The sequence below is a fragment of the Geotrypetes seraphini genome, chromosome 4, assembly GCF_902459505.1.
Source record: "Geotrypetes seraphini chromosome 4, aGeoSer1.1, whole genome shotgun sequence".
In the NCBI taxonomy this organism is placed as follows: Eukaryota; Metazoa; Chordata; class Amphibia; order Gymnophiona; family Dermophiidae; genus Geotrypetes; species Geotrypetes seraphini.
Genome location: NC_047087.1, coordinates 39462810 through 39475704, shown reverse-complemented (window position 1 = coordinate 39475704; position 12895 = coordinate 39462810). Strand labels below are relative to the sequence as shown.

At 41.3% G+C, this 12895-nt stretch overlaps 1 protein-coding gene across 1 annotated transcript in view; it reads right to left on the bottom strand.

The window, feature by feature from the left end:
- Window positions 1–204: 204 nt before the first annotated feature.
- PEPD (peptidase D) overlaps window positions 205–12895 on the bottom strand; it is a 485574-nt gene continuing 472883 nt past the window's right edge. Inside the window, exon 15 of the mRNA XM_033941263.1 lies at window positions 205–5232. Within this exon, the coding sequence (XP_033797154.1) occupies window positions 5068–5232 (165 nt within the window). The 3' untranslated portion in view covers window positions 205–5067. The remainder of the gene's footprint in view (window positions 5233–12895) is intronic.

The window sequence follows — 12895 nt, the reverse complement described above, 5'->3', positions numbered from 1 at the left end:
TGATTGGTGGTTTAGTATGAAATATCCTTTCATAAATCTGGAGTCTAAAGGATAAACAGATAATGGCTTTTTATCAAGAGGTGTATGAAAAGCACCAAAAGCATTGAGATGAACTCTGACTGAAGTGTTTTTTAGACCAGAGTTGGAAAAGTGTAGAAGACAGTTAAGGACTGATGGCAGTGTGTCCGGACGCAGTGAGTGTTGATTATACAAGACTGTGAAATGAGTCCACTTGAAGTGGTGACAAATTGAGTAGAAGGTCTTCTAGAAGCTTCAATAATGTTTGATACTGGTGCTGAAAATGTAACAGTATCTACTTGTTGGGAGAGAGATACCACACTGTGAGAGCTAGTGAACGTAGATTGGGATGGAGAAGAGATCTTTTGTTCTGTGTTGGTAAGGTTGGAAAAATCTGTAGTGTGATGGGTTCTCGGATACTGAACTGAAGGAGAGAGAACCATGGTTTTTGAGGCCATTGAGATGCTTTGATAATCATGGTGGCTTGTTCTTGGCAAAGTTTGAAGAGAGTCTTTCCGATTAGAGGTACCAGAGGAAAACATACAGAAATTTGTCTGTCCAATCGAGAAGGAAGGAATCTGACTCAATCGATTGGGAGTATAGATTTTGGAACAGAAGACTAAGTTTGTGATAGTGGGGGAATCAAATGATATCTATGACTGGAGTACTCCAATTCACAAATATCTGATGTAAGATGGTTGAGTGACCACTCAAAATTGAAGATGGGAATGTATACATAAGCTTCCATGAGGTCTAAAGAGCAGAGACAACTCTTTTCCAATAGAGGTAATGAGGTTCTTTGGGAGACCATGCAAAACTTCTCCTTCGCTAAGTATTTGTTGAGAGCACAGAGGTCCAGAATTGAATGGAGACCCTCTATTTTGGTTTGAGGAAGAATTTGGAGTATAACCCTTAGCCCCTCTCCTGCAGAGATACTTGCTCGATGGCACTGAGCTGGAGGAGGGCTGAGAACTCTTGGTGAATGAGAGTGGTCTGATGTGAGTTGAAAAACCATTCTCAAAAGGTGATCATGAGGTCTTTTCTGTAGACGTAGGGTGTAACCATGTCTCATTACTTGTAGGACCCAATAGTATGTTATAATGATCCATCGTTGGTAGAAGTGAGTGAGACAACCCCTATAGGGACAGTCTGAGGAGCTGGCTGCAAAACATTGGCTACAATCTCTTGGATGAAGTCAGACTGAGACTACTGTTGTGTTTGAGACTGAGATTTCTGAGGCCTTTGTTGTCTCTGTGGTGGAACTCTGGAAGATGTTGATGTTGGTATATATATCTGCATTTGGAGTAATAAGTGGAGCATTTCGGGGTGGGAGTGCATGCCATCAATTTTCATGCCTCTTTATCTTCTGAATGGCTTCTTCAAATTTTTCCCAAAATAATTAATCTCCCAGGCATGGTATATTGGCCAATCTGTCCTGGATGTTAGCATCCAGATCAGATACATGCAATCACGCCTGTCTTCCCATTGCAATCGAGAGTGTTGATGCTTATGAGGTGACATCAAAAGCACTAAATACAGAGCAAGCCATGCATTTTCTTGTTTCTAAAAGGTTGTTGGATATGTGCTGAAAAGTGTTCAATTGGTCTTCAGATATGTATTGTTCATAATGTGCTAGTTTCTTAACTAGAAACTTCTTATAGAAAGTCATATAAAAGTTATAATTTAGGATTCTGCTGGTTAACATAGCATTTTGGAAGAGCCTGAACCCAAATTTATCTAGGGTTCTACCCTCTGCCAGGAGGTGTACTTGCATATGCCTTGAAGCTGCTGGCCTTTTTCAGTGCTACCCTACCAGTGCTGAGGTTTATCGAACCCTGGGCAAAACTACTCTGTAGAGTGTGTCCAACTGCGTGGAGCCACAGGTACCAGAAGGGGTGCTCCCCAGTTTTTAAACATAGCATCCTTCATGAGATTATGAAAGGGAAGTTTAAGATGATCTTTGGACCACTCTTTATAGCAGCATCAAAGAGTTCTGCCCTGGGTTCAGACTCTTGATTCCCTTTATTGAATCTTGTGCACAGAGGAAGTAGAGATGGGTCGGATGAAATTCCATGATTCCTCTGCAGAAAGGTCTGGATAGTCAGAGATAGAATGATGCTGCAAATCTGAGTCATAATCTTTGATGTCTTGTCTCAGTGAAGGAGAGCATTGAGAAAGGCCTCGTGATCGAGGGGAGTAATTGTGAGAACATTGAGAATGACACTGTGGAGAGTATTCCTGAGAGCGTTGAGCTTTATGTCGAGAAGATTGTTGTTGAGATTGTTTAGCATGATGTCAAGGAGAGCATTCCTGAGAGCACCAGGGTTTTAATTGAGACACACTACAAGATGTTCTACAGTGTTGGTCCGATGAATGTCTTGATCTGGAAGAAGAGCTGCGAAACCTCAATGATTTAGGTCTCCTGGACCTCGAAAGTTGACGTCTTGGAATCCGAGATCCAGCTGAGGATAGTATGGCAGAGCATTGCTCAGACTGGGCTGGTACTGAAGTCTTGGAAGTAGGCACTTGTGGTGCTTGGGCTTGTAAAATACCAGCCAACTAGTAGGCACTTGTGGTGCTTGGGCTTGTAAGATACCAGCCAACTCCCTCTGAAGTAACTCCCATAGTTGGTCCTGTATGGACAGCACTGGTACAGAGGGGGAGTGAAGTGTGTTGAGGCGCTGGTGAACTTGATGAGGAGGCACGCCTCAAAGGTGCAACCAGTTGAAGAGAGGGCATCCTTATCTCAGTATATCAATACTTAGGATGCATCGACGGTGTAGATGTTCGAGAGGAGGCCAACATGTGTTTGGATGGGGAAGAATGCTTATGCTTCTTAGCTGTGTTTGGATGGGGAAGAATGCTTCTGCTTCTTAGCTTTCCTAGCTGATTCCCCCGATGGAGACCGCACTGCTGATGCTGAAGAATGCAGTGTCGATGCCTACACTGGTACTGATGATGAAGATGGTTTGTGGGCATTGGTGTCAGAATCCGCTAACATCCTTGATGAACTTGAAGACTCTCCAAAATGTTTTTCAAACTGAAGCTGACGAGACTTGAATGATCTCTTTTGCAGCATAGAGCAACGCGGGCAGGAATCAGTACAGTGTTCAGGACTGAGACACTAGGCATACCAGTTGTGTGGGTCAGTGACTGAGATGGTCTTGCTACATTAGGTGCACTGCTTAAAGCCACTGGAAGGCTTGCATAGAGGGAAAATGTGCCAATGCAAAATCGAAGGACTCAATTGTCCAAGGAGGTTGGAGTGAATGTAAAACTGAAAAGGGGTCAACACCCCCAGCCTGAAAACAGGCTGAGGTGAGCCCAAAGGCCCCAAAATGAAAAGTCGGTAAAAATACACACACCACAAAAATGCTATTGAATGCAGAAAAAGAGAACAAGAAAATGAAGAAAATAAATGAAAAAGACTGGAAAGGCACTATAAAAAGTGGTTTCATGCTGTGCATCAAGCAACACAGCTTCTCAGCTCCACGGAAAACTGAGAACTGATAGTCCCATGAGCCGACATCAGGTGGGAAAGCACCGGCACACGCGTGGTTCAGAAGTCTCGAGACTTTGAAAAGTTTAAAGTACAGTACACTTTTACAGTACACTATCCATAACGGGCTCTGTGGATGACATCACCATCTGTGAGATTGTCCTGGGATAAGCATTCTAACAGATGTAAGGTGCCAAAAACACATTTATGCACCTATTTATAGAACAGTGTGTTTCTGTGCAGGTCTGCAAAAAGTGGTGATGGTGTAACAATGGGTGGGATATGGGAGGGTCAGGGGGTGTCGTATTAAGATGTGCAGTGATATAGAATATGGAATCATGCCCAACTTGTGTACTGGGATTTACACCTGGTTCCAGTTGGTGTAAATCCTCATGTCCAAAGCTGAGTGTGGATCCCAGTGCTACGTGCTATTCTATAAAGGGTGTCCATCCCAGGCTGCCCTTTTCAGAATACCATTCAGCATCAATTTTGTTTTGTGCCACTTACTTTACCTGGCCTATAGCGTATATGTTTGGAAGGCTGGATGTTTTAAGATGTTTCCCTACTATCTACTGTTGATGCTTAGTCTATCCAGTGACATAATGAGGGTGGGTAGTGCCCCCCTCTCGTCCTCTTCTTCGCCCCTCACCCCTGCCATGATTGCTCCCCTTCTGTTCCTCCGTACCTGTTTAGCGCCCCTGGCACGAGCAGCATCGGCTCTCCTGATGCCACTTCCTAGTCAAGGGACCCAGAAGTGATGTCAGAGGGGAGCGCTGAGGCTGGCGCAAGGAGCAAGTTAGAGCTAGAGAGGAACGAAGAGCTGTAGAGACACAATGGGGGTGAATTGAAGGTGCGCGCGTGGCAGGGGAGGAGAGGTGCCAGCACCCCTCCCCCCTTTACTATGCCATTGGGTCTGTCTACATATACAGCCATGAAGAACCCAATTTGGATGACATTCACAGCACACTGGATGGGAAATAAAAGCTGCCATCTCGTTCTAATTCTGGTCTGATTTCAACCCACTTTAACAGGCTCAAAATTAGCTTACAATGAAGCCTGATGTTACGATAGGTATACACTATTCTATTTGTTCTATATTCTGACTGATTTTGTCCCCCCCCCCCCCCAATCATACAATGGTATTCTCTGGTCCCTAGATTATGTCTCTACTCTGGGCAATTACAAGGCAAGATTCACAGTCTAGCATTCCAGTCTGCTTATGCAAATTATTTTTCCAATTACATTTTTAAAATTTTCCAAAAATAAATCATACTTTTGTTTCCTCTGTAAATGAGAAAGAGAGATACTCCCTCAGAAGACGACTACTCAAATTTAAAAGAAAATTCTCAATGTAGTAAAAGGTGCTACCATGTTATCATGTACTAACATGTGCTATGTAATGCAGGTCTTACTGGGACCTATTTCTTAATAATGCACATTAACAGCAGTAGTGCATGTTAACATGAGAACATTCTTTATTGAATTTAACCCTAAAGTTGCAGTTATAAAATTAAGAATAGCAAAGCCGGTAGCCATCACAGGTTCTCAAATCACTTCGCCCCTTTCGTTGCCTTCTGGCTGCTGAAATGATCAAATGACTTGGTGCCATCTTTAGCTTCTGCCATGAAAGCTTCAATTTCTGCCACGGTGCGAGGGACGCATGTTAGCAATTCCATGCCGTTGGCAGTCACCACGATGTCATCCTCAATACGCACCTGTCCATAAACAGAAAGAGAACATCAGCATGTTAGGATTGCCTACTCATCTGTTTTTCAATCTAAAAACTGGCAAAAGTGCTCAAAGGATGTTACAGCAACTGAACTTCTTACTGCTGTGGTTAAGGAACTGAGGGGCCCTTTTACTAAACTAGTGCATGCTTAACATGGGAAAAATGGCCTAATAGATGATGCAGTAAAAGAGTTTGTGCTAATTTGGTTATTTGCATGCATCAACTGCACAGCAATTTTTGGGGGGAGCAGGTGCATTAGAAGCGGAGAATAGGCGTGGAAGCATGAGTCAGCTAGTCAGTTGACAACAGCACTAACGCCGACTTAATGTGGAAAAATAAATTGAAATAGGCCGAAGTTACAGCCGCACTAGAAATGTAATTAGCATGCAGGAAAGTCTAATCTAATCTAATCTAATCCTTAGGTTTGTATACCGCATCATCTCCACGTTCGTAGAGCTCGACACGGTTTACAGTAGGAGAAATAGGAAGGAACTACAACAGAGGGTTAGAGGTAGAAGTGGGAAGAAAATTTAGAGGACTTGGGATTCCAAGATATAAGAGTTTTCTTGATTCCTAAGTTGGAGGGAGACTTACATTTTTTGAGAAAAGCCAGGTTTTCAGATGTTTGCGGAAAACTTGGAGAGAGCTCAAGTTCCGAAGAGGGGAGGTAAGGTTGTTCCAGAGCTCAGTGATTTTGAAGTGGAGGGAGGTCCCTAGCTTTCCTGTGTGGGAAATGCCTTTTAGCGAAGGGAAGGATAGTTTTAATTTGTGGGAGGATCTGGTGGTATTAGGGTTTGAGGAATTCCAAGAAAGAGGGATAAAGGGAGGGAGGATATAGGATTTTGAAAGTTAAACAGGCGCATTTATAGTGGACCCTGGCGATTATTGGAAGTCCCACTTTAGGATGTGTTAAGTCCATTTATTAGTACAGCATTTTAAAAGAACCTCTGAGACAGCAAACACTATGGCGCTTGGCAATTCCAGTTGGCATTTCGATGTCGTACACTGAATACCCATTCTGTAACAGCTTCTGTGCACCAAGATACCACTGCATAATACTAGCATGTGCCTAAATGAAAGGAGACTAAACTTCAGTGAACAACGTTGGATTTTCATTCTAAACACGGTAACACCTTTTGGATTGAACTTGGAAATTGAGTGGATGACATTGGTGTAAACGCTTCCTATTTCTGCTGTCGTCATCAGTGACGTATTTGATGACTCATGGATTTAATGAAACAAAAAAACGCCATGGCCATCTTTTGACAAAAGATACCTTGTCGGGATGGCGCGGAGCAAAATAGAAGGGGTAATTTATCTGAGAATTTGAACTATGGACTTTCAAATTAAATAAAGCTTTTTGCCACCTTGCTTTGTATTTACAGGGGACTCATTCTTGAAAAAGTCTTTGGGTGAAATATGTTGAGCTAACAGGTCCTACCTGACATTCAAAGAAAATTATCATTATACTCAAGCAGGGAAAAACTACTGCTGAAGCTAATTACAAAGTTAATTTCTTCCTTTTTAAAGATATAAGAAATATTTATACGTTTGGAAGTAGTTTAATACACATATGGATGGCACAGAGCACTTTAAAAAGAAAAAATATGAAGATGAATATGCCAATTGAGTGATTAAGCCTAAGAATTGTTTGGCTGGTGGTTGGCACACTCTGAAGACTTCAATAACAAAAAATGTTAAGAGTACATCAAATATAATGTAGATGCTGTTTCTGTTATATTGACGTAAATTTAAGTTTGAACATTTATGCTTAATAAATAACAGGTCCAAATAGGAGTGTTTAAGGTTGACATTTAAAGCGCAGAACTTATATTTCATAACTTGCTAATATATGTTGGAGACGTGCCCATGCCCCTTCCATGCTCTGCCCCCTGACAGTTATCACTGTGACTAGTGTATATATCTTAAGTGACACTTTTCTGTGCACTGATGTGCACTAACTTATATAACTGCATGTGCCAAGTTACAGAACTACTCTTTTAGGGAGGAAGTTATCAATATTTGCCACCAATAAGACATGTTATGGAGACACACACACAGCCTGGCTTCCAGTACTTAATGTTTTGTTTTGGGTTTTTTTTTCCCAATTCTTTATTCATTTTTTCATCGTACATCAAGTGTACAATATTACATCAATTTAATCATACACATCACTTGAAAATCTTTCTATTATCATCTTAAATATATAAATTAACTCTCCCCCACCCACCCTTTCCACAAATATTGTAATCAAAAATATCATACATGTATGTGTTATAGTCATAAATATTGATTAAACCTATAAATCACTCCCCCCCCTTTCAGTGTAAAAAGGTGTCTAATCATTACAATACGCTATCAATGGCCCCCAAATCTTTTTAAAATTATTATAATTCCCTTTTTGTATGGCAATTGTTCTTTCCATTTTGTATATATGGCACAACGAATTCCACCAGAAGGTGTAATTAAATCTAGTGTAATTTTTCCAATTTCTTACTTAATGTACTTAATGTTTTTTAAAAATATATATAAGAATATAAGAATTGCAGTTGCTGGGTCAGATCAGTGGTCCATTGTGCCCAGCAGTCCGCTCCTGCGGCAGCCCTTAGGTAAAAGACCAGTGCCCTAACTGAGTCTAGCCTTACCTGTGTATGTTCTGATTCAGTAGGAACTTGTCTAACATTGTCTTGAATCCCTGGAGGGTGTTTTCTCCTACAACAGCCTCCGGAAGAGCGTTCCAGATTTCTACCACTCTCTGGGTGAAGAACTGCCTTACGTTTATACGGAATCTATCTCCTTTTAACTTTAGAGAGTACCCTCTCGTTCTCTCCACCTCGGAGAGGGTAAACAATCTCTCTTTCTCTACTAAGTCAATTCCCTTCAATATCTTGAATGTTTTGATGATGTCCCCTCTCAGTCTTCCCTTTTCAAGGGAGAAGAGGCCCAGTTTCTCTAGCCTCTCATTGTACGGCAACTCCCCCAGTCCCTTAACCATTTTTGCCGCTCTTCTCTGGACCCTGTCGAGTAGTACTATGTCCATTTTCATGTACGGTGACCAGTGTTGATGTTGATTATGAAGCTCCATAATGTTAGCTAAGCAAACATAAAAACCAATACACTGAAAAGAACTGTAAATGTATTACCATAAAGGTAGGAACTGCTCTAAAACCCCCTAAAGCATCTAGCAGCACTATAGAAATGATAAGCAGGAGTAGTAATAAAGGGAGCCATTTACTAATGGTTAGGGCCTGATGTCTGTTCCAGGGCTCACTTCATTCCCACGGGTCCTGCAATAGATAGCGTGCTTTAATTGTTAGTAAATGACCACCTAACAGATTGTTTTCCCAATTGACTTTTTAATTATATATTATTCAATAAATAAATGCAAAATTAGTTCAAAACTCCTGGAATAAGAGTCTGACATTTCTCATACTAGTTTTATATTTTCAACATTATTGCCACATCTCCCCCCACCAAATTCCATAGAAACATAGAAGATGACGGCAGAAATGGGCTACGGCCCAACAAGTCTGCCCACTCTACTAACCCACCCCCTAATTTCTTCCTTGAAGCGATCCCACATACCTATCTCATTTTCTCTTAAAATCCAGCACGCTGCTGGCCTCAATTACCTGAATTGGAAGACTATTCCAATTGTTGACCACCCTTTCGGTGAAGAAATACTTCCTGGCGTCACTATGAAATCTCCCCTGAGTTTCAACAGATGTCCTCTTGTCGCTGAAGGTCCTTTAAGAAAGAAGATATCCTCTTCTACCTCAATACGGCCCGTGACATATTTGAACATTTCGATCATGTCACCTCTCCCTCTACGTTCCTCGAGTGAGTACAGCTGCAATTTTCCCAGCCGTTCCTCATACGGGAGGTCCTTGAGTCCCGAGACCATCCTGGTGGCCATTCACTGAACTGATTCAATTCTCTGCACATCTTTTTGACAATGTGGTCTCCAGAATTGTACACAATATTCTAGATGAGGTCTCACCATGGATCTGTACAACGGCATTATAACCTCAGGCTTCCAGCTGACGAAACTTCTTCGGATACAACCCATCATTTCTCTAGCCTTGGATGAAGCCTTCTCCACTTGATTGGCAGTCTTCATGTCTTCACTAATGATCACTCCCAAATTCAGTTCTGATGCAGTTCTTGCTAAGGTCTCACCATTTAGGGTGCAAGTTCTGCATGGATTTCTGCTGCCAAGGTGCATGACCTTACACTTTTTGGCATTAAAACTTAGTTGCCAAGTTGAGGACCACTACTCCAATAAGAGTAGGTCATGTGTCAAACAGTCGGACACTGTGCTATCGCCTACTATGTTGCATAGTTTGGCGTCATCGGCGAATAATGTAATTTTCCCTTGAAGCCCCTGAGTTAGATCCCTTACAAAGATATTAAATAAGATCGGACCCAGTACCGAGCCCTGCGGTACTCCACTGATCACTTCCAACATTTTGGAGAGAGTACCGTTCACCACCACCCTCTGAAGTCTACCTTTGAGCCAGTCTTTTACCTATGCAGTTAACGTTTCTCCTAATCCCATCGAACTCATCTTGCTCAATAACCTGCAGTGTAGAACACTATCGAAAGCCTTGCTGAAGTCCAAGTACATGACATCCAGGGACTCCCCCATATCCAGCTTTTTCGTTACCCAGTCAAAGAAGCTGATCAGATTGGACTGGCAGGACCTTCCCGTTGTAAATCCACGTTGATGGGGATCTCGTAGATTCTCATCGTTCAGGATCGTGTCTAATTTGTGTTTGATTAGTGTTTCCATAATTTTACACATTACCGATGTGAGACTCACTGGTCTGTAATTTGCAGCCTCCATCCTGCATCCCTTTTTGTGAAGTGGAATTACGTTAGCTGTTTTCCAGTCCAATGGGACTCTTCCTGTACTTAGGGAAAGATTGAAGAGCGTGGATAACGGTTCCGCCAGAACCTCACTCAATTCCCTAAGCACCCTGGGATGTATTTTGTCTGGTCCCATGGCTTTGTTCACTTTGAGTTTTGAAAGTTCATAGTAGACGCTGTTGGACGTAAACTCAAAATCTCGAAATGGGTCTTCCGAGCTCTTCCTTGTCTGCAGCTTCAGACCGGATCCCGGCTCCTCGCAGGTAAAAACTGAGCAGAAGTATTTATTTAGTAGTTCGGCTTTATCAGAGTCTGATTCTACATGATTCCCATCTGATTTCTTAAGGCGCACTATCTCATCTGTGTTCCTTTTTCTGTCACTAATTTTGCAGACAACGATCATCATGTTAAGAGCATACCTAAATCAAAACAGCATGCCAAAGACATATACATATTATAAATGAGTGCATATGCTCTCCTGCATGCCTGTGAGCATTCTTTCATATGCAACTATAGTAATGGCCATCAATGGGAGCACAGCTCTAATGTTAACCCTGCAAGGCTAGCCTTTCTGGTGCCATGACCAAAATTTAGACCAGCGGTTCTCCATCCCTTTCAGTTTGCCTTTTGAGACAGCTATCAAGTGATTTAATAAGTAAAAAGTTCTTATTCTACTATGAAAATTAAAGTATAAAGGCCATTAATCCCCCACCCTACAATAAACAGCAATTTCACAGCATGCAGCTACTAATAGATATTTGAAAAGCCTCCAATCATTGCTGTGCAAAAGAAAGGGCTTTGGAGTGTGTTATAACTGAACTCCGTCAAATCTCCATGGCCCTTACATACTGGTCCCGAAACTCATCTTCTCACAATCCCACCACATTTCTACCAGCATTCAGCCAAGATAGTTTGATATATTTTATGAAGCTGAATGCCACTTATATAATACAAGGGTGGGCAATTCCAATCCTCGAGAGTCACAGGCAGGTCAGGTTTTCAGGATATCCACAATGAATATGTATGAGATGGATTTGCATACACTGCCTCCTTGAGATGTAAATCTATCTCATGCATTTAGACCCATTTTCCACTAAATTGGCTGCTACGGTCTCCTAAACTCATATATGGATAATCTTACTGGTCACAGTTTTAATCAGGAAATGGTACAGCTTTAATATATCCCCTTACTCCCCAAACAACTTGAACATAAGTCCTCAAAAAGTATTTGCTTCATGTTCAGATCCAGATCAATGTATTTAGTATGCATTTAGTGCCTGAATTGCAAATACCATAATAATCCCCGGAGCCAAGATTAAAATGCACTGAAAGAAGTATATCAGCTATAATTTCCCCTTTAAGAAACAGCTGCCCAAGCCTTTTGAGTTCCTTGTCCTCCTAAGTCTTAAACAATCTGAAGCTCCGTCTTGGGTGAAGTCCTCATAGACCCTAACAGGAATAAAAAAGGAACATTTTTCTACCCCTGAAAATGCTCTTTGAACTTATGCCAGAGGGTTAAAGTGTGTGGCAGAAATGATAAAAGATTTTTACTGTGGCTCTTCCTACATCTTGATCCCCAGACTAAGCAATGGTGGTCCACCCCACCCTCCGCTCACTCTATCTGAATGCAAGGCATGACCACGTTTCTATGCCTGTCATAAACTGCTCTCTTCAGGGGCTAAGCAGTATTTCTTTTAAATCGGGGTCAGCTGAGTACCCTCCAGTTTAGGGAGCCGCAGGATATGTCTTGCTACCGACAGTGGCCTACCTTTCCAGATGTATCTCAGATTTTCCTATCAACTGACATTTTTTTTTATACTGGGTTTGGAAGGATGTGAAATAAATATAACCCCTTAATGGATTTAATACCTCAAAGCCTTCATAACAGTCACTTAAAGCAGAATATTTTGACTTGTGATATAAGTGGGTTTAGTGGACATATAAAATAAGTGGAGTGAAAAGGGTAGATGTGAATCGCTTGTTCACTCTTTCAAAAAATACTAGGACTAGGGAACGTATGATGAAGCTACTTAGTAGTAGATTTAAAACAAATCAGAAAAAATATTTCTTCACTCATGTAATTAATCTCTAGAATGTGGTGAAATCAGTTAGCTTAGTGGGGTTTAAAAAAGGTTTGGATAATTTCCTAAAAGAGAAGTCCATAGGCCATTATTGAGATGGCTTGGGGAAATCCACTGCTTATTCCTAAAATAAGAAGCACAGAATCTGTTTTGCTACTTGGGATCTAGCTAGGTTCTTGGGACCTGAGTTGGCCACTGTTGGAAACAGGATACTGGGCTTGATGGACCATCAGTCTGTACCAGTATGGCAATTCTTATATACAATACTTATTTTAGACTACTGTGGGCATGTAAGCTTCTGGTCAGTAGTGTTACATATTATTGATGCAACCATGCAGAACATTTCACAGATCTAATCTAATCTAATCTTCAGTTTATATACTGGATCATCTCCCGAAGGAGCTCAACTCGGTTCACAAATGATTAAGATCAGAATGAACATAAAATGTAAGCCTAAAAAAAAAAAAAAAAAAAAAAGAGTGCTATTAATGCATCATTTCCAGTAAAAACTCTAATAGTTAAGATTGAGATCTAAAATTGAATACGAAATGAAAGAATGAAATATACCATTACTGCGACACTTCAGTAGGTAAGCCTTTAAGATACTGTGTGAACAGCCAGGATTTTTAATTTTCTGGAATTGTAGCTGACCTATCAATCTGACAGTCAGGAAGTCTCTTCCAAATTTCTACCAGTTTA